This window comes from Macaca mulatta, chromosome 6, assembly GCF_049350105.2.
Source record: "Macaca mulatta isolate MMU2019108-1 chromosome 6, T2T-MMU8v2.0, whole genome shotgun sequence".
Taxonomy (NCBI): domain Eukaryota; kingdom Metazoa; phylum Chordata; class Mammalia; order Primates; family Cercopithecidae; genus Macaca; species Macaca mulatta.
Window position 1 is genome coordinate 40,065,556 of NC_133411.1, and position 23,393 is coordinate 40,088,948.

The following is a 23,393-nucleotide window of genomic DNA, read 5'->3' on the forward strand; positions in this document are numbered from 1 at the left end:
ATAATGTTCTATACATTGAAAAGGGTTTGAATTACAAAGGTGTAAGCATTTGTCAAAATGCATCAAACAGTAGACTAATGATGTGTGCATTTCACTCTACATAAATTTACCTCAAATCTCTCCCCCCGAAAACAAATCAGGACCATAAACAAACATCTAATTCTGTTAATAATGTGCATGCTGCAGTGTTCAGGAGTGAAGAGGACTATGTCTGCAACTTCCTTTGAGATATATTAGAATAACATAAATGGACTGATGAATGCCCAGGGGGATGGACAGATGGACAGATACATAATACAGCAAACACAGTAAAATCTAGGTGGAAGTATATGGGTGCTCACTGTATAGTTTTTTCAATTTTTATGTATGTTTCAAATTTTTCATGACATGTTAGAGAAAACATTCTTTAAAATGTCTTATAGGACTCTAAAGTTCCCTGTACTTCTAGCTAAGCATACAGATTATTTATGAACAGTCTCTATGTTCTCTTTAGATTCAGGATCAAAATTCAAATTAAAACATACTAGATAAGCTTATTTGCTCAAAGTATCAAAATAGTATTTCGCAAATTTTGATGTCTGATAGTAGTTTGAGAAATTACAGATAAGATATAGTCTCAAAAGATGGTACTCTGCTAATATGGAAAACAGGCTGTTATTGCATCTCATTAAAAAATGTGTTCTAAAAGATCATTTTTCAGTCAGTTATTTGGAACTGGAAATACATCAAAGAAATAATGTTACAAGTACACAAAAGTTTATTTAACTTATAAACAGTACTACAGAATATAAATATTATTTAGGAAGTTATTTCCATGAGACAAATGCTTTCAAGATTTTAACTTGTAATTATGATATTTCTCTTCTTACTTCAATAGAAAGGTAGAAGACTCCCACCCCTCTAAGTTTCCTTCTTTCTTTTTTTTTTTTTTTTGAGATGGAGTCTCGCTCTGTCGCCCAGGCTGGAGTGCACTGGCGCAATCTCGGCTCACTGTAACCTCCACTTCCTGGGTTCAAGCGATTCTCCTGCTGCAGCCTCCCAGGTAGCTGGGATTACAGGCGCCCGCCACCACACCCGGCTAATTTTTGTATTTTTAGTAGAGACAGGGTTTTACCATGTTGGCCAGGCTGATCTCAAATCTCTGACCTCAGGTAATCCACCCACCTTGGCTTTCCAAAGTGCTGGGATCACAGGCATGAGCAACCACACCCGGCCCCACCCCTCTAAGTTTCTAATGATGAATCAGTATAAAAGAGCTCCAGGGGAAATTGAAACACAGTAGAAAGAATGTTTAAGAGCAATAAGGAAAGAGACTGGCAGAAACAGAAATCATTACAGGAAGCGTAGAGTCTGTATGTAGGAAGAATAAGGAGATAGTAGCTAGGATGCAGGATAGAACTGATTAAACAGCTCTAATGACAAGGAAGCTGAAGAGTGGTAAAGGAAGATGACTGTAACTACAGAAAACAAAGTATTGGGGAGCTGATGAAGTATTTTTAAAAAGTATGTATGACTGTTGTATCATCATAGAATCCTATGGTTGTCCATCAGCGTAAGGAAAATAGGCATTTATGAGGTATAGAAGGCAGAGCTTTTTACCAAGCTGCTAAGAGAACAGAGAAAATCCCTGGAAACATACTGGTTAGGGGCCAAGTGGCCCTTCCATACAAATGGCTGGAGTAAACATTTGTATGGAAAAGGTATTTGTAAGTTAGGGTTACCTAGGTTCACATAAATGTTTAGGTGAATTTCCTTTTTTTTTGGCTTATTGCTACTTCTTTTCCATGCTACCCCTTCACAATAATACAAAATCAAGAAGGAAGAAGATAATCAATACATTCGGTACAAAAGTGATTGTGGTTTTTGCCATTACTCTCAATTACTCTTAACGGCAAAAACCCAATGTTATTAACAACACATTTAATGGTGGTATTATTTTAAAAATAGTATTTACTTTTTATTCCATGGAAAGATAAAACATGTACAATCACTATTCTGAAGAAATTTGGAACTATTAATGACCTATCTTGCTTATTTTGTATTTATGACACTACATTGTACTTTTAAGTAACAAACTTAAGTTACATATACGGCTAACACTCAAGTTTTGTAGGTTATTTTGGTAAAGATCATGCTTAAATTTTTTTTTAATTGCCCAGGTAATCATTAGCACAGTGACTGGCAAATAATTAATAAATATGTGTATACTGATCATAATATTAGCTAATTCCTATTGACTATTACAAATTTTCTTCACCATATTTTAATAATTTTATATGAATTCCTTTGGTTCTAATAATAACACACAAAGTAAGACTAGATTAGCATCTGAATTAGATGCTACAATAATAATTTAACATTTGAAAAAGCAGTCTAGTTTTTCTTCTTGAATGTTATAAAGCAATGTAGAGTAACCTACCTGCCCATGATCGGAATGTTGCTATGATTCCCATTTTACTGGCTAGAAATCGTGCTTCTCTGTCTTCTCTGTTGGGGGTGGGGGGGGCGGGGGGGGAATCAATGAAATAAAATGTTAAAATGAGTTTTTTCCTGCTACTAAATCATAAGAGCTATCATTAATGTTTAAACATTTACACATAAAATTAAAACAAGACATTAAAAAACACAAAGATCAGATCTACACTAAAGCAAATCAGCCAATTATAAACTGACTTTGAACTTAAATTCACAACATCGTTTAAGTCATAAATTCTGCTTTTCTACTCAGTTCTACATTCCTGCTCTCTCTGAAAGCTACTCGTAGATAAGATTTAATTAAGCATTAAGTCTGCTTAATAAGCATCTGTGGTACTAGGCTGCCCCTTAGCAAAGAAAATTATCACATAAACCTCTTAATTTTAATCACACGCACTCTTTACTTCACAATCTTTGCTCTAAACTTATTTGAACGTTTCCAACAAGCAAGTTCAACAACATATATAGTCACTGAAATGTTATGAAATAACTACATATTAACATCACCAGCTACTTTCTTCCTTGACAATATGTACCCAACTGTGTCCATTATTCATTCCTCTATAATAGTTTTGACAATTAATTAAGCAATTGAATTTTTTATATCTGTTAAACATTTTTCATGGTTGGCTTATGGCCAGTTTCAATACTTAATAGCAATTTTGTGTCTCTTTATTCATGTCACTCCAACCGTCATGTCTACCCTGTCGATTGTCCCTTTTTTCCTGTGCCACCTTTTTTTTTATCTTTCCTGCTTAAATTCTTAATGGTTGTGAGCATACAGAAAATCACAGAACTGGGAAAAACAGCAACAAAAACTAGAAGGAATAAAGAGCAATGACAGAAAATCTAATTAGATATTAGTGAGCAATTACATAGTCTACAAAAGTGGATTGAAAAGCTCAAAGAAAAAGACCAAGCTATGCAGCACCAGTTAAAATGAGAAAATAACAGAAATGAAAATGGGGGCGGGGGTGGCTTGGAAGGGAGAATCAGACACCTGTGTTAAGCTTTCAGCGCTCTTTCTCTTGAAAAAGCTGGTGACATACATAGACTGTCTGGTAATCCATCTCTAACCTATTAAATTTGTAATATTTTAAAAATCAGTCATTTCCCTATTCCCTGGTCATAATGTACCCTTATTTACAGGCCTGATATCTACCTGCCTATATACTCCAGAAACTCAGAAGAAAGTATAGAATCAAACAGGAAAGGAAGGATTCTGATAGAATAGCTCCACCTTCCCAACTCTAAAAAATATCTAGGTTTGCCTATTGTCCATCATCATATGCAGAATTCTATAAATGGCCCTATCCCAAGATTCCATGACCTGATCTCTGGGTCCTGTGAACATGATGAGATATCACTGCTATGACTGTGACTATGTTTATATTATATTGTCTAGTAGAGCATAAGACAGGGTATACATCATATAGCAGGCTTGATCTAATTAGAGAGCTTTCTCTAGCTGTTGGTCAAAGAAAAAGTCAGAGAGGCTGAAGGCACTGGAAAGATTCCAGCATTGTTGCCTTTGCAGAGGGAGGAGACCGCATGCCGAGGAATGTGGGAGGCCTCTAGAAGGTGAAAGTGGCCCCAGCTGACAGCCAGTAAGGAAGAAGGCATAGCAGTTGTACAGTAGCAAGAAACTAAATTTTCTCAACAATCTGAATGACCTTGGAAATGGATTCTTCACCAGAGCCTCCAGGAAAGAGCTGAGCCAGACTTCTGACCTATCAAACTGTAATCTAATAAACTGGTATTGTTTTAAGCCATCATGCTTATTGTTATTTGGTGTGCAGCAACAGAAAACTCATACTCTCCGTCAATAAGAGAATGTCTGTATTTTAAAGAAGCCAAAAAAGGGCCTTACAAATTCCAATTCATAACTAAAGTTTGCAAGAATAAGTCTGAGAAGTCTTAGAGGACGTCTACTTGGATCTCTTAGCTTAAAGTAGATCATGGTATGTTAGGGTGTGATAATTGAGTTCACAATGACGGATGTGACTAAAGGTATGAAACCACTATTTTTTTTTTTTTTGAGACAAGAGTGTCGCTCTGTCGCCCAGGATGGAGTGCAGTGGCACGATCTCAGCTCAATGCAACCTCCGCTTCCCGAGTTCAAGTAATTCTCCTGCCTCAGCCTCCAGAGTAGCTGGGACTACAGGCATATGTCACCATGCCCAGCTAATTGTTTTTGTATTGTTTAGTAGAGACGGGGTTTCACCAGATTGGTCAGGCTGGTCTCAAACTCCTGACCTCAGGCTGTCCACCTGCCTTGTCCTCCCAAAGTGCTAGGATTACAGAAATCACTATTTTTAACGCAGGGGGAAAAATGAAAAACATTTCCCTGGCAATGTTATAAAATTTAGGGAGGAATTTAAAAACCTATACTATGTATCACAGTAAGTTTATGCGGACAATAAACTAATTGAAGTGCAATAAAGTCTACCAGAAAAACACTAGATAACACATTTAATGGAAATGTGTCATTTGCAAAATCTTTACAGAGTGCTTTATTTGATCCCTAAATTAGTTTAAAGTTATCTCCAAATACCTAGTGAACATGTGCCTTTCTCTCCAAAAACACCCTGAAAATTATACTCTCATTTCTAGATAATAATCTTTACTCTCATTAATTTCTGTATTAAGCTTACTCTCAGAAGTCTACATATTACATCATTCTGCTGACTCAGTAAGTTAAGGTCACTCTTCATTGTACTACTTACTGTTATTTCATTCTTTTAGTTTTTCAATGTAATTATGCTAAAATATATACAATACAAAAATAATGACCTTGGTTTCTGTCACAGTCTACCATATATTTTTTGAAATAAGAAATTATTCTTTACATTTCTCAAAGCTTTAAATTTTTTAAACCACAGTAAATTATGAGAGAAATGCAACATAATTCTATAAAATAAAAAATTCATTTAAACTCATATTTCTCCGGCTGTACATGCAATCACGCAAACCTAAAAGCTTTAGTATTAACATATACATTATCTAAAAATTATTAGGAACCAATATTACTTACTTGAGCTGTCCTTCAGCTGTATCTGGACTATGTCTGTAGTGAAAATCAGTATAGGGTGCTAAAATTCTCTATTTTAAAAAAAAAAAAAAAGGAAGAAGAAGAAAAGTCTTTATTTTAAAATGCGTCCTTTCTGTAACAAACTAAAATTCATTCCATTTCTCTCTATCTTTAATGGGTTTACTGCCTGAGGGACTTATTTCTTCTAACTCATCATCGGGGAATATGTTGTGTGATTTTTTTTAATGTACAAATTGAAGTTCTGAACTTTTAAACTGAGGTTTAATATGTATCTAAAACTCATTTTCTCAAACTGAGCACACTCATGTAACTAGTACTAAAGAAAACATTATAGGCATCCTCAAAGCTCTATTATACCTTTGTAGTCACAATCAGTATCTATCCCAAGATAACCATCTTGACTTCTGACGCTATAATTAGTTTTGCCTGTCTTTGAAAATTTAAATAGTTCTATTAATGAACTGCATGTTCCTTTTGTTGCTGGTATAAAGAAAGTCCAAATTATTTTTGTGTGTTGTTGCTTGTATTCAGCAACCTTGCTAAAATAACTCATTACTTTAAAACTTAAGAGACGGGATCATACTCTACTGTGCAGACTAAGATGTAGTGAGGGGTGTGATCACAGCTTACTGCAACCTTGAATTCCTGGGCTCAAGCAACCCTCCCGCCTTAGGATCCAGAGTAGCTGGGATTACCGGCTACTTTAGAACTACTATATTTTATTAACAACCTTCCCATCTTGTCTTCGGCATTACTGTGGACATGAATTTTAGTTCTAAATATAATTTAAAATATAAGAGATTAATAATTGCTTTTAACAGTCATGACTCCTAAATCGTCATATATTTACTTTTTCTGGTGTTCTTCATTCCTTCCTGCATTTCTCTGTCTTGGGTCATTTTCCTTTCAACTGAGGATTCCCTTTAGCCTTTCTTTATGTCTCCTTTTGACAACAAATAATATTTATTAATGTATACAGTTTCAGTGACTTAAGAATCTAGGAGACGTTTGGCTATATGGTTATGGCTCAAGGTCTCATAAGATTTCAGTCCAAGTGTTAGCCAAGCCTGTAGTCATCTGAAGGCCTGACTGGAGCTAGAGGATCTGCGTCAAGAAGTGTCACTCACAAGGTGCTGATTGTTGGCAAGAGAGCTCAGTTCCTCCCTATGTATTATCTCATTTGTTTTCTGAGCTTTATAACATGAAGCTTTATCAGTTTTAGAAACAAAATTTTGGCCACTGTCTCTTTGGATCTTTGCTTCTGCCAACTTTTGCTCTCCAAAGACTGCAATTATGTTTTATCCCTTTTGTGCTGTTCAATTTTCTTTCTTTTTTCTCTCTGTGCTTTACTGTGTGTGAATTAACATTATTTTTGTTTTACCCTTGGATATTTTTATTGACTTCTCTTTCAGTTTACTAATAATATCTTCCTGTTCAAACTGAATTTTAATTTCATTGTGCTCTGAATTCCAGATATCATATTTTCAGTACTAGAATTTCCATTTGATTCTTTTCACATATCCAATTATATGGTGAAATTCTCCATTATTTCATGTATTTTATTTATCTTCTTGAACAAATTAATCGGAGTTGTTTTAATGTCTTTTTCCTCTATCTGAATTACCTGCAAGCATGTTTCTATGGATTTTTTTTTTCTTTTGGGTTTTCAGTCATACAGTCATGTCTTTTTAAATGACTAATTTCTGACTGAATGTGCACTTTATAAAAGGCTCCACGTGATGTTATCTCCCACTCAAGATGGTTTATTCTTTCCTCTGCTAGACAGGTAGATTAAGGGGACTGATTACCTTATTCTAATGCCCAACTAAGTTAAATTGAGGCTACAATGCAATTTTGGTAAGACTAAGCAGACCTCTGGTTTTCCTGTGTTTGAGGTTTGTTTCATTTATATAAAGGCTTTGCTAATCCACTGTATGATATATAGGAATAAAAACGCAGCTGGCTGGGCATAATGGCTCATACCTGTAAGCCCAGCAGTTTGGGAGGCTGAAGTGGGTGGATTGCATAAGCTCAGGAGTTTAAGACCAGCCTGAGCAACATGGCAAAGTCCCGTCTCTGCAAAATATGCAAAAATTAGCCAGGGGTGGTGGTACATGCCTATAGTCCCAGCTACTCAGGAGGTTGACATGGAAGGATCGCTTGAGTCTGGGAGGTCTAGGCTGCAGTGAGACATGATCGTGCCACCTACACTTAAGCCTGGCAACAGAGTGAGACCTCATCTCAAAACAAAACAAAAAACAAAACACAGAGCCTATACATATTATCTTTTATTCATCTAATTTTAAAATTATAGTTTTCTTACTTGATAAGAAAAAAAATAAAGCTAAACAAATTATAAAATATCAACAGTGCCAGTTTATTCCCATAGAATTCCAATGAATAATGTACTTGAAATCACTTACTAAGAATATTTTACTAACACTGTTAGTTAATAATATAGGCTGATGTCAATTTTATAATGTGAAGCATTTTTAAAAATAGTCCTGATAAAAACAGAACACTTAAGTTTCAAAAAATGATTTGGAAAAACAAATTAGGGGACAATCAATCATTTATATCACACATGATTTCATACCTAAATACAAACAAATCTTTGATTTAAACTGACTCCAAATATTCAAAAGACAATAACGCAATACATGCACAGGAAGAAACTATAATATAGTGCATAATTCTGTTCCAACCTCCCCTACATACTTTCTTATAAAGAAAAGTATACAGTAGCCTTATTACTTTTGACTAACTGTAATAAACCCTACTTGAATCATAAAAAATTTAAAAGGTATTTACAAAATATACATATACGCTTTCTTTCTAGTAGATATAATTAGTTGCTAACAAAGTGCTTCCAACTTCAGAAATTTTAGTAGGTTTCATATTGTATAATTAGCGGGAGCTATTCACAATGTACTGACGGCCTTAAAAGCAAATGGTAATCTTAAATAGGTAAATTTCTTACATATCTTTCTTTGTACTCTAATTTGGTTCATAAACTTTTCATATATAATACAAAAATAAAATTTACTTTACACATTGATGAAATACTATTAAGAGTAATGTTTTCAATTCAGTCCAAACTGAATGATCTGTAAAATAGAGCTGGGAACAAATCAGTCTCAGCTAATTTAGGTTTGATAATTAATGTGGTACTGCATCTATAGAATTTAATACTTCAAAGTAAAAGTATACATTTATAATCATATTTTAAAACTAGAAAAGAATATTAAAGTTCCTACCTCTAATTCTACATCTGCTCGCACATACTGTCGAGTCTTTGGATGATTAAGAAGGTGCAAAATTGTAGTAATTAGGGCCTCATTTATTCGACTTAATTGGCAATCGATCACATTTTTCAAGATGGTGTTTAGTCCACCTCGAAGGGCCACCACCTCTGGATTCTGAAGTGCTAAAATAAAAGAGAAAAACTTAACATATTATATTTGGGGTAATTATTAAAAGTAATAAAAAATCTGGGCTTTAAAATTTAATTGCCTTTCTGACTTGAAAAACTTTCTAATAACAACATTTATAAGAACAGGTAGATAAAAGGACAAGTGGATAAAGAGTCACTGAATATACTTCCCCAAAAACTGATTTTTAAAATATCTTTGGATTGTCTTTTCATACCCTTTGTCCATATAATACTGGAATGGCTTTTTTTTCCTATCAATTGCAGGGAGTTCTTTATAAGGTAGGGATATTAGCCATTTATCTGTCTCAAATCTTTCATCTGTGATTTAATTTCAGATTTTGTTTAAAATGGTATAATTCATTTCTCTATATTTTTATTAAACACACACACAGAACACACAGTTTAGTAATTTTGAGCTCAGAAATTTCTTGCTCCAAAGATGTCCACTCAACATACAGAACTCTCATTATCCTAGAAAGATCTCTCACATTACTTTCCAGTGAGTCCTCCTCCACTGCACAGGCCACCACCGTTCTCATTTGTACCCTTACAGATTAGTTATATCTTCTTAAGAATCAATTTGACAAAGTCAAAAGTACTCCCCAAACACACAAACAAGTCATACACAGTTCTTATAAAATTTGTCTTATATATTTTTTCTACTTTAAACATAGTATTGCTTTTTCTAATTAATGATTATTGCTGAAACACAAAAATCTGTCAAATCTGTTTTCACATAGTCCTACTACCTAAAATTAAGTTGGTTTTTACTTCAGAGATTTTTTTATATAGAAGATACCATCTACAAAGTAATACTGTCTCCTTTCCAATATATACACATATTTTATTATTTTGGCTAAGTTACAAGGATGTAGTATTTGTAGAAATTCACCATTAAGAATAGCATTGATTGTTGATTTGAGATAAATATTCTTGAATGCTAACAAAGTAGCCTTCTAATTATCTATCTATCTAAGTATATGTGTATCTGTGTACATGTACATAAAATGCTAGTTACATAATAAGAAATTTGTAGGTTTGGCCAGGTGCAGTGGCTCATGCCTGTAATCCCAGCACTTTGGGAGGCTGAGGCGGGTGGATCACAAGGTCAAAAGATGGAGACCATCCTGGCCAACATGGTAAAACCCCATCTCTACTGAAAATACAAAAAAAAAATTAGCTGGGCGTGGTGGCAGGTGCCTGTAGTCCCAGCTACTTGGGAGGCTGAGGCAGGAGAATTGCTTGAACCCGGGAGGCAGAGGTTGCAGTGAGCCTGAGATCGCGCCACTGCACTCCACCCTAGTGGCAGAATGAGATTCCATCTCAAAAACAAAAAAAAACAAAAAAAACAAAAAAAAGAAAAGAAATTTGTATATTTTTAATGCTCTAAATCAGATTACACTACGTAAGAATTACCTGTTTTTTTTAAAAAAACAAAAGAACCTGGATGAGTTTTCTTGAAGCAATTTTTTCATAAATGTTTTCAAATACTTCTATAGCTTTTGAGCTATTTGTATTTTACAATTTTGAGTAACCGGAAATTAAAATTTATCCTGAAAATCCATTCATTTTATTAAGTTTCCAAATACACATAAAAACTATTCTCTTCATTTCCTTATTAATCTTTTGTATTTCAAACCTTTGGGTTTTCCAAACATTTGTGGATTTTACTTTCTTATTCCAATTAACAATTTAGATTACATCTTGTTCATTAATTAAGACTTCTAGTTTTATTGGTTTTTCTCCATCTGCTTAACATGAAATGGACTTTTTTCTTCTTCTCTTGTTTTCTTGAGTTATACTGGCTCACTCATTTATTTTCTGTTTAATTATAATGCACTTTATAATGAAAAATTAACTTTGAGTATAGCGTTCCAGGCAACCAGGCAGTCCTACAGATTGGCACACAGTCAAGTTTTACTATTTTTTTTTTTTTTTAATTTCCCTAATCACAGTTTTGACTCTTGTCTCTAAATCAACAAATATTGTGGTCTTTTTAAAAAATCCTCAATGGTAGGTTTTGGTTCTCTTTTTTTTTTTTTTTTTTTTAGCTTAAACTTTTGTTATCATTTATCATCTCAAGAGGGAATGTAACCAACATCATTCCTACTTTAGGTGGTGGAAAAAATATATTTTCTTGTCACTTAAAATTGTATTTCTTTGATAATAAGTGAGGCTGAACATTTAAAATATGTTGTTGTTGGTTTTTTTTTTTTTTTGGATATACACTCAAGCTCTATCACCCAGGCTGCAGTGCAGTGGCGTGATCTTGGCTTACCACAACCTCCGCCTCCTGGGTTCAAGCGATTCTCCTGCTTCAGCCTCCTGAGTAGCTGGGGCTACAGGCGTGGCTTTTTTTTTTTTTTTTTTTTTTAAAGTAGAGACGGGGTTTCTCCATGTTGGTTGGCCAGGATGGTCTCGATCTCTTGACCTCGCGATCCGCCCACCTTGGCCTCACAAAGGTGCTGGGATTACAGGTGCGAGCCACCACGCCTGGCCTAGAGTTTATTATTATTAGGCATAATGGATTGTTTACTGTTTTTAACCCATATCAAGAATGATATGGTTTGGCTCTGTGTCCCACCCAAATCTCATCTCAAATTGGACCCATGTGTCGAGGAAGGGACCTGGTGGGAGGTGACTAGATTATGGGGCAGTTTTCTCCATGCTACTCTCGTGACAGTGAATCTCACAAGATCTGAAGGTTTAAAAGTGGCACTTCCCCTTCACTCTTTCTCCTGCTGCTATGTAAGACATGCCTCACTTCCATCGCCTTCTGCCACAATTTCAAGTTTCCTGAGGCCTCCCAAGTCATGCAAAACTGTGAGTCAAATAAACCTTTTTTCTTCATAAATTACCCAGTCTCAGGTAGTTCTTCATAATAGTGTGAAAATGAACTAATACAAACATACAGAATAACTAATGTTAGACAGCCAGACTACAGATTCTATTATATAATATTACTGGAATTTAGACAATTCCTATGCTAACTTAATGATGAAGAAAAGTTTAAAATTTATAGAATTTTAACGTCACATTGAAATTTTTTGTTAAATCACAAGTTCTCTACTTCCCTACCAGAAATGTGCTTTTTCATATTTTTTGTAACAATAAAGAATTCATGTATTAAAGGCCTTAAAAATGTTATATATCCAATCATGTCATCTGCAAACAGAGACGATTTGACGACTTCTCTTCCTATTTGAATACCCTTTCTTTCTTTCTCTTGCCTGTTTGCCCTGGCCAGAACTTCCAATACTATGTTGTATAGGAGTGGTGACAGAAGGCATCTTTTTTTTTTTTTTTTTTTTTTTTTGAGACAGAGTCTCAGTCGCCCAGGCTGCAGTGCACTGGCGTGATCTCGGCTCACTGCAAGCTCCGCCTCCCGGGTTCACGCCATTCTCCTGCCTCAGCCTCCCAAGTAGGTGGGACTACAGGCGCCCACCGCCACGCCCAGCTAATTTTTTGCATTTTTAGTAAAGACGGGGTTTCACCGTGTTAGCCAGGATGGTCTCAATCTCCTGACCTCGTGACCCACCCGCCTCGGCCTCCCAAAGTGCTATGATCACAGGTGTGAGCTACTGCGCCCGGCCGACAGAGGGCATCTTTGTCTTGTGCCAGTTTTCAAAGGGAATGCTTCCAGCTTTTGCCCATTCAGTATGATATTGACTGTGGATTTGTCATAAATAGCTCTTATTATTTTGTAATACATTCGATCAATACATAGTTTACTGAGAGTTTTTAGCATGAAGGGGTGTTGAATATTTTACTGAAGGCCTTTTGTGCATCCATTGAGAAAATCATGTGGATTTTGTCATTGGTTCTGTTTATGTGATGGATTACGTGTACTGATTTGCATATGTTGAACCAGCCTTGCATCCCAGGGATGTGGCCGACTTGATCATGGTGGATAAGCTTTTTGATGTGCTGCTGGATTTGGTTTGCCAGGATTTTACTGAAGATTTTCACATCGATTTTCATCAGGGATATTAGCCTGAAATTTTCTTCTTTTTGTTGTGTCTCTGCCAGCTTTTGGTATCAGGATGGTGCTGGCCTCAAAAAATAATTAGGAAGGAGTTTTACTTTTTCTATTGTTTGGAATAGTTTCAGAAGGCATGGTACCAGCTCCTCTTTGTACCTGTGGTAGAATTCAGCTGTGAATCCATCTGGTCCTGGGCTTTTATTGGTTGGTAGACTATTAATTACTGCCTCAATTTCAGAACTTGTTATTGGTTTATTCAAGGATTCAACTTCTTCTTGATTTAGTCTTGGGAGGGTGTATGTGTCCGGAATTTATCCATTTCTTCTAGATTTTCTAGTTTATTTGCGTAGAGGTGTTTATATTGTGGGATTGGTGGTGATATCCCCTTTACCATTTTTTTTTTGCATCTATTTGATTCCTCTCTCTTTTCTTCTTTATTAGTCTGGCTAGTGGTCTAGTGGAGTGTTAAAGTCTCCCACTATTGTTGTGTGGGAGTCTAAGTCTCTTTGTGGGTCTCTAAGAACTTGCTTTATGAATCTGGGTGCTCCTATATTGGTTGCATATATATTTAGGATAGTTAGCTCTTCTTGTTGCTTGGATCCCTTTACCATCATGTAATGCCCTTCTTTGTCGTTTCTGATCTTTGCTGGTTTAAAGTCTATTTTATCAGAGACTAGGACTGCAACCCATGCTTCTTTTGCTTTCCATTTGCTTGGTAAATACTCCCCCATTCCTTTATTTTGAGCTTATGTGTGTCTTTGCATGTGAGATGGGTCTCCTTAGAAAAACCCATCGTCTCAGTGCAAAATCTCCTTAAGCTGATAAGCAACTTCACCAAAGTCTCAGGATATAAAATCAATGTGCAAAAATCACAAGCATTCCTATACACCAATAATAGACAAACAGAGAGCCAAATCATGAGTGAACTCCCATTAACAATTGCTACAAAGAGAATAAAATGCCTAGGAGTACAACTTGCAAGGGAGGTGAAGGACCTCTTCAAGGAGAACTACAAACCACTGCTCAAGGAAATAAGAGAGAACACAAACAAATGGAAGAACATTCCATGTTCATGGATAGGAAGAATCAGTATCGTGAAAATGGCCATACTGCCCAAAGTGATTTATAGATTCAATGCTATCCCCATCAAGCTACCACTGACTTTCTTCACAGAATTGGAAAAAACTACTTTAAATTTCATATGGAACCAAAAAAGACCCCATATAGCCAAGATAATCCTAAACAAAAAGAACAAAGCTGGAGGCATCACACTACCTGACTTCAAGCTATACTACAGGCTACAGTAACCAAAATAGCATGGTACTGGTACCAAAACAAATATACAAACCAATAGAACAGAACAGAGCCCTCAGGATAACGTCACACATCTACAACCATCTGATTTTTGACAAACCTGACAAAAATAAGCAATGGGGAAAGGATTCCCTATTTAAAATTGGTGTTAGGAAAAATGGTTAGCCATATGCAGAAAAATGAAACTGGACCCCCTTTTCACACCTTACACAAAAATTAACTCGAGATGGATTAAAGACCTAAAACCATAAAAACCCTAGAAGAAAACCTAGGTAATACCATTCAGGACATAGGGATGGGCAAAGACCTCATGACTAAAACACCAAAACCAATAGCAACAAAAGCCAAAATTGACAAATGGGATCTAATTAAACTAAAGAGCTTTTGCACATTAAAAGAAACAATCATCAGAGTCAACAGGCAACCTACAGAATGGGAAAAATTTTTTGCAATCTATCCATCTGACAAAGGACTAATATCCAGAATCTACAAGGAACTTAAATTTACAAGTAAAAGACAACCCCATCAAAAAGTGGGCAAAGGATATGAACGGACACTTCTCAAAAGAAGACATTTATGTGGCCAACAAACATATGAAAAAAAGCTCATCACCATTGATCATTAAAGAAATGCAAATCAAAACCACAATGAAATACCATCTCACCCCAGTTAGAATGGCAATCATTAAAAAGTCAGGAACCAACAGATGCTACAGAGGATATGAAGAAATAGGAACACTTTCACACTGTTGGTGGGAGTGTAAATTAGTTCAACCATTTGGAAGAAGAGTGTAGCAATTCATCAAGTATCTAGAACCAGAAATACCATTTGACCCAGCAATCCCATTATTGGGTATATTTACAACTCGTTGTACTATAAAGACACATGCACACATATGTTTACTGTAGCACTGTTCACAATAGAAAAGGCTTGGAACCACCCCAAATGCCCATCAATGACAGACTGGATAAAGAAAATGTGGCACATATACACCATGGAATACTATGCAGCCATTAAAAAAGGATGAGTTCATGTCATTTGCAGGGACATGGATGAAGCTGGAAACTATCATTCTCAGCAAAATAACACAGGGGCAGAAAACTAAACACTGCATGTTCTCACTCATAAGTGGGAGTTGAACAATGAGAACATATGAGCACAGGGAGGGGAACATCACACACCGGGGCCTGTCGGGGGGTTAGGAGAGGGATAGCATTAGAAATACCTAATGTAGATGACAAGTTGATGGGTACAGCAAACCACCATGGCTCGTGTATACCTATGTAACAAACCTACACATTCTGCACATGTATCCCAGAACTTAAAGTGTAATAAAATATATACATATCAAATGTTAGATATCCTTTCTAAAATATTACATTTTTGTTACTTGAAGAAAATTCTGACCTAGTTCACAGATAATGGCAATGCATGCTCGGACCATTCTGTCTCTTTCTTGAAGTCCATCATTTCCAACTGCAATTAATGAGTTGGTTACAGAACTAGGAAACAAGGAAGCATTCACAGTAATCATCTGTAACAGAAGGAATCAGAAAAAGAAGTTACTTTAGTAACACATTTCTTAAACCTATTTTGTCCAAACTGAAATAGTTAATAATATAGAATAAGATCCAGAATAAGATCTAGGTACCAATTTTAATCTTCTGCTTCTTATGGATATTTCAAAATATTAATATAACTAATAATTGATGTAACAAATGTTAATAGCCATTACCATGGAAAATGTGTTAGATTTTTTCTTACAAACTATAAATTCATTGACCAAATGTTTCTGAGATTTTAAATTATTCTAGAATAGGGACTAAATCTTAAACAGTTTTTCAGTACCTAGACAAAGTAAACCAGAGGTGACAATAGTAGTCAATATATTACTGCACTTTTACGATCCTGACCATCTCTCCATATACCATCATCACCAAGTCCTACCAATTTACTTCCATAACATCTTTACCTCTACTCCCCTCTCCTCATCTAATTAACTGACTAACTTGGGCCCGCACTCTCACTCTGACTACTGCAATAGATATCTAATGATCTCCTTACTCTCTAGTCACCTTCCCCATCCATCGCTTGTTGCAGAGTTCATAATCCAAATCTATTTTAAATATTTCAAAAATTGTGATGGAAATATCTTGTAATAAAACTTCAGATGAATCTCACATTAAATGAAAGATCTAACCGGCAATAACATTTGGAATACTGAAAATAGGTAACATATGTCTTTGATTTGGAAAACAGAAAATTATGTAGCTAACTATTGTTTAGTAAATAAAGACTATTTTGCAAATTAATTAAAAATGGCAGGTTCCTGGAGTGGAAATAAAAGAAAATATTTTGTTTGTATGGTAATAAAATATTACAGAAAATTAATCTGACCCAGATGTTACTAGATTTATTGTCCTATTGATAAAATAAAACTTATGTGATGAAACAATCAGAGGATGCAATATAACTAAATGAAAGATACACAATTAAGTCTTATAGAAGATCAAAAGAAAGATATGTTTGATTAGTAGTTGTAAGTGGTTTGTCATTTAAGCAGCATTTTAAAGACATATTACAAAGTTCACCTGAAATTATACAACAGTTCTACAACCATAAAACAAACATATCTCCAATTAATTGTAGAATCTACAAAAGCTTTCATATTCATTTCTAAGTCAGTTTTTTCAATTAACTGAAAAAGGAGAGAAAGAAAGGGAGAAGGAAGGAGGTATAGGAAGTATAGGAAATCGATCTTCCTGGGTGAAAGAATTCTAACATTTTATGACATTAAGTTATTTTTTAATACTTTCTGATCTATTACTATTCTTATAAGGAGCTTGTAAGAAAATTTCTCCAAATAGCAAAATGCATGTAATATATTCTGCAAAATATTTTGCTGAAAAACCAGGCAAAATGGTTTTTAGACTTAAGTCTGCTATAATAAACTATGCTACCTTGGCTAAACCAAGCCTCTCTGTGCCTCAATTTCCTCATTTGTAAAATGAAGATATGTATGAACAGATAATTTCTAAAGTTTCAAGTATAAAATTCTATATAAATCTTGTGTCTAGTAAACATATACTTACTTAATTCACCAGATTGTGCTATGAAATAGATACATAAAATTTTTACAAATAAAATCACTCTTCTTATTTTTCAGGAAATATATGCAAAGAAACTCTTAAACTGTGTGCAAATCAGAGAATGCTTTCTTCATAAACCAATGAATGCTCAATAAGGGAGAAGCCACAGAATGCAGTCACTGTTAAAACTGTAAAAGTTTAATAATCTCTTCTGGCATGACAGGTCAGACATATAAAACAAATTAAAGATCCTGACTAGGTAATAAATTTGTGGAACTGACACAAAGGAATTAGAGAAGCACTGAGTTACCTAAGGGGTATATCTAATATTTGCGCTGAGACTAGAAGATCAATGTAAGGTGAGAAGGGCTGAAAATGAAAAGAGTTGGAAGGAAGTAATAATTGTGGTAGTAGTGGTGGGTAGTTTGCCTACACATGGTGGCATAAGACATGTCAGATAGAAATGGTTGGCTGAACCAAAACTGGGCTCTGAAGGCCAAAGTAGGCAGCTTGAACTTCAAACTCATGGGCCAATGTAGGTTTGGAAATTTTGGAGAAGAGGGTTCTTGCTCTGGCTTTGCCACTATCTTGCTACGTATCAAGGGCATGAGATTCCAGTCAATGAATCTCTTTCAAATGTAAAAAGTTTGTGGTATTAATTCCTTATTACATGAATAAAGAAATTATATATGAAAAAAAGACAGTTCAAATTAGGTAGATGGCAAGTAGAATTTCAATAAGATTAAGAAAAGAATAGTAACAACTGACTAGCGGAAAAACTACATTAAAAATGAGAGAAATAAAGCCACAAAAGAGCTGCCTGCATTGGAAGGGGGAAATCAGAGACATGGAAAAGAAAAAAGCAGACAGAATATTTCCAAATGAATGAGATGAGTAAAATAAAAGAAAAAGTAACATAAGAATTCCTTAATTATTCATAGTGTAAGTTATCCTAAAGCAAAAAGTGTTTTTCCTTATCTTTTAAAATATAATAGACTAATACTTTTATTACAAATTTTAAGACTTTTGGGAATGCATACAAAAAAATTCAGTGATACAGTAATTATAATATTAAACATTAATTTCTACTGCAGGTTGAGCATCCCTAATCCAAAAATCCAAAATGCTCCAAAATCACAAACTTTCTGAGCACTGACAGGAGCCAGAAGTAGAAAATTCAGCATCTGACAATTTTGCTTTCTGATGGTTCAATGTACATAAACTTTGTTTCATGCACAAAATTCTTAAAAATATTATACAAAATTGGCTGGGTGTAGTGGCTCACACCTATAATCCCAGCACTTTGGGAGGCCGAGGCAGGCAGATCACGAGGTTGGGAGATTGAAACCATCCTGGCTAACATGGTGAAACCCCATCTCTACTAAAAATAAAAATTTAAAAAAAAATTAGCTGGGTGTGGTGGTGGGCGCCTGTAGTCCCAGCTACTGGGGAGGCTGAGGCAGGATAATGGCGTGAACCCGGGAGGTAGAGCCTGCAGTGAGCCTAGACGGCGCCACTGCACTCCAGCCTGGGCGACAGAGCGAGACCCCGTCTCAAAAAAAAAAAAAAAAAAAAATTATACAAAATTAACTTCAGGATATGTGTACAAGGTGTATACGAAGCATAAATAAATTCTGTGTTTAGATTTAAGTCTTCTCATTCACAAGATATCTTCTCATATACACACAACTATTCCAAAACCCAAAAAAATCCAAAATGGGAAATAACTTCAGGTCCCAAGCATTGTGGAAAAGGAATACTCAACCTGTAGTACAGCTGCCAAGGTTTTACTTTAAAAAAAAAAAAAAAAAAAAAAGGGTGCCTCAGATGCTAAAAGCACTAATGAAATTATAGCTTCTCTGGCCAATAGAGGCCACTGTTCGTTTGGCAAATGTGCTCTCACTCTAATTCTTTTAGTGTAAACCAAGGAAAAGTCCTGTGCCACAATTCTTCCTCTGATTCTATATTCCACCACCAAATATCAGCAATTTTCCTGTTCTAGGATTCACAAATGGTATGTGAGTCAACTACTCTGCATCTCAGAAGACAACCAAATGAAATGATATTTTTGTTATGCTGCTATTAAATTATTTTTGAGCAATTAAAACCTGAGCTACTTTAAATTTTAACTTTTGCAAAAATACAAAATTGAAGTAAAACATTTACTAAAATATCCAAAATTGAATTTAATTGTCTGAATCCATTTGAAATTGTCTTCTCTTCTGACAGCAGTCTCTACAGCGGTGATGCTCAAAGTGTAGACCAGGAAATTCTGAGGGTCCTTAAGATATTTTCAGAGATTCTGCATAGCAATACAAAAATATCATTTGTCCCTTTCACTCTGATCTTCTCAGAAGTGTGTACTAAAGTTTTACAGGGGCTCCACCGCATGTGTTATTAAAACAGACTGAATGCAGAAGCAAATATGATAATCCAAATGACTTGTGTATCAAGATAAAATTAAAGAGAGTTGCAAAACTCTGAAACAACAGCCCTCTTCTCATTATTTTTTGGAAAATATAGTCATTCCAAAGTGCCCATCAACCAATGAGTGGATAAAGAAAATGTGGTATTATACACTATGGAATATTACTCAGCCATAAACAATTGAAATAATGTCTTTTGAAGCAACTTGGATGGAGCCGGAGGCCATTACGCTAAGTCAAATTAACTCAGGAATGGAAAACCAAATATTGTATGTTCCCTGCTTCTAAGTGGGAGCTAAACTATGAGGACGCAAAGGCATATGAATGATATAACGAACTTTGGGGACTGGAGGTGGGGGGAGTTTGGGAGGAGGTGAGGGATAAAAAGATTACATATGGGGTACAGTGTACACTGCTTGGGTGACAGGGGCACAAAAATCTCAATCACCACTAAACGTCTCCATGTAACCAAAAACCACCTGCACCCCAAAAATTATTGAAAAAATAAAATAAAATATGGTTTTCATAAAAATGTTATTTATGTTTGTATTTAATGTGTTTATTATTTTAAATATATTAATATATATTTTAGTTCCTAATATTACAAATACTGACATACATAACCCAAATAACGAAAAAATTGTTCTAGGTTCTTCAGAAACAAATTTTGTTTCATCCTGAATTCTCAGTCATGGAAGAAGGAAGAATTGTATAAATAAAAACCATACATTTTTAAAATCTGAATTTGAAAAGTCAAATTACAATCCTAGTGTAACAGTTCAAGTCTCCTAATCTATCTCCAGTATCATTCTTAGTAGAATTTCAAACTTCTTTTAAGACTTAATTCATCCATTTACTTGTTCACCTGTGAGTACTATTACTAACCAAAAGGTAGACAATTGTAAGAAAAGTGAAAAAGAGGGAACCCTAGCTAACACAGAAACTGAACAGTACACCATTTTGGAACCTGTATGGAATTGAAAGATAGGAAGAGGGAAAAAAGAACTAAAAAATTCAACTGGTAAATATTTTTAGATTTTTTATGCAAATGAACATATACTTCATGATTCATGAACATTAAGATGAAATATGAGGGATACTTGTCTCACTCAGGCTGTGTCCCAACCAAATTTACTCTCAGTTCACTTTCTTCTTCCACCATTAGGGTTATCAAGTAAAACAACAAAGCATTCCCTGAAGGCCTCTCATGAGAAGCATTATGGATTGTCCTTAACACCCTCTCTTGTGGAGTTTAGGCTGTGACCTTTTATCCTGTATAAGGGCCTGAATTGTTTATTGCAACTGCCCACAGACTGTATCCAAATTCACCTTTAAAACAATGAACTTCTAACTATTTGTGACTTCCATTTAATACTATAAACTCTAAGTATGCAATAAAGAGAAAATTAGGATGGGGAGCAAGTAATCCTCTTTCTTCAGTAACTTATCAAAGCGGTAACTACATTTACATGTCTATTAAAGGAAGAAATATTCTTCACAATAAACATTTTATAAGAAATATTGTTCTAGCTATACCCAATCACATAGAATAATTCCACAAAATATTTGTTTACCTCAAAGTTTAATGAATTTATTTAATATATAACTTTAATAAAAATGTTTAATAAAAGTTTAGTCTTTAATCTTAATCAAGATTTCATAAAACAGTCTAATCTAAAAATGTAAATATTAACATAAAAACCATAAATTTGCCTTTTACTCTCACACATAGAGCATACCTTTCTGACTAATCGAAGTGCTTGTGTCCTCTCTACCTCGTTGCTCTGTTGTATGTCAATGCACCTAAACAATACACAAAATATTAATCATTGATAAAATTCTATTAAACAACTTTTTGTATCATAATACTGCTTGATGAAACCCATTTTCACCATGTCAATATGGTATATTAAAGTTTTGGTATATGATTTCTCAGTACCAACATATATTTATTTAATTAACGCATACATCTCTAGTGATAAATATCTGTCAATTAAAAGACCAATTTTTTCTTTTAAAACCTCATGAAAGAACAGTATAGTAAGTAATTTATAAGATAAGACTACATCTATTTATAGAGAAAGAACAATAAACAAAGTATTAAAAGTCTACTAAAAAAATTCACTTTTCTCTGATAAATTCAGACATTTTATAAAAATTGTAAAGGAAAAATAGTTCAAGGCTCTTTTCATTTAATTGCAATTTTGACCGGGGCTTAAACTAAATTAGGCACTATCCATAAAAATTCTATCTCACCAAAATATAATTTGAATTCTGAATTCACTTCAAATATTGATGTCCAAACAAATACCACCAAACTGACATTTCTTTGTAAAATGTGTTAAATTATCCAATTTTGAAAGTCTTTTGTTTATGTAGGAGCATTTTTATTTAGACAGTTCATTATTCTAATCAATGCTTTATATATAGATAGTCTGCGATTCAAAAAGCATTTCTTCTATCTGAATACAATTAATCTAAGGCAATTCTATTAAAATACAAATGGACTTAGAATTCCATTCCTGGTCATGACAGAGATGGGAGGTTCTGACTGTCTTGCCAAAAACAACCATAAAGGTTTAAAAAAAAAAAACAAATACTTTACAGTATAAAACAACTGTTAAAAGGGCAATGAAGAATAATCTCTGAAAAAAGAAGCACAGGGAGCTCCACATTCAACCACATTTGTTCCCTGGGTGCATTTATCAATGTCAATCCCTGGCCTCATGGGCAGAGTTCTAACAGAAAGCAGAAATCAGGCTGTCCTGAAAAGACAGAGGTTTAACATCAGGGCAGCCAAAGTAGCTGGGACTTGAGGGGTAAAATCCCTGAGAGAAGAAAACAGAAGAAAATGAGCTAAAATCTGCATGCAGTGCTCTCTAAAACACTTGTCAACATCTACATTGTGCAAAAGCAGAATTACACTCTAAGAAACAAAGGAACAGAGTATAGATTTCAGCAGAAACACAGTACTCTAAGAAATAGGTTAGGGTTAAAGACTGGTTAAGGTGAAAAGATTCTGCTCAATATATCCACTCTGAGATCCTAAATAGCCACTTCTAGGAGCAAAGGCAAATCTAAAACCAAACTTTAACAGAATCAGTGTAATAAGCCAACATTCTAGAACAAAACTTAATTCTCTTAAAATGCAAATAACATGATCCTGAGACAATAATTATTGTTTTTTTGTTTGGATTTTTTGTTTTTGAGACAGAGCTGGTGCCTCGGCCTCCTAAGTAGCCGGGATTACAGGCGCGTGCCACCGTGCCTGGCTAATTTTTGTTTTCTTAATAGAGTCGGGGTTTCGTCACACGTTGGCCAGGCTGGTCTCGAACTCCTGGCCTCAAGTGATCTGCCCCGCCTTGGCCTCCCAAAATGCTGGGATTACAGGCATGAGCCACCAAGCCCAGCCCCAACAATTTTGAATACCGATGTTCACCATTCTATCAGACAATATGAGGCATGGTTTAAAACAAAGGGCCAAGAACCAAAAACTAAGAAAAGAAAATGGCACTACAAATAGAATACAGGTGATTCACATATTGGAGTTGTCAGAGGGGACTTCAAAATAACGGTGGTTAATATGCTAAAGAAAATAGAAGAAAAGATGAAGAAATAAAGC

General features: G+C 34.9%; 1 protein-coding gene across 5 annotated transcripts in view; it reads right to left on the minus strand.

The window, feature by feature from the left end:
- Window positions 1–23,393, minus strand: part of RICTOR (RPTOR independent companion of MTOR complex 2) — a 128,874-nt gene that overhangs the window by 35,831 nt on the left and 69,650 nt on the right. For all 5 annotated transcript variants that reach the window (XR_013418309.1, XM_015139935.3, XM_015139926.3 and 2 more), the window contains exons 6-10: window positions 21,511–21,574; window positions 15,664–15,790; window positions 8,785–8,954; window positions 5,510–5,577; window positions 2,420–2,487 (exon numbers count right to left, since the gene is read on the minus strand). Coding sequence is in view for 4 of the 5 variants with exons in the window: in XM_015139935.3 (XP_014995421.1) it covers window positions 2,420–2,487; window positions 5,510–5,577; window positions 8,785–8,954; window positions 15,664–15,790; window positions 21,511–21,574 (497 nt within the window). In the remaining variant the exon portion in view is untranslated. The remainder of the gene's footprint in view (window positions 1–2,419; window positions 2,488–5,509; window positions 5,578–8,784; window positions 8,955–15,663; window positions 15,791–21,510; window positions 21,575–23,393) is intronic.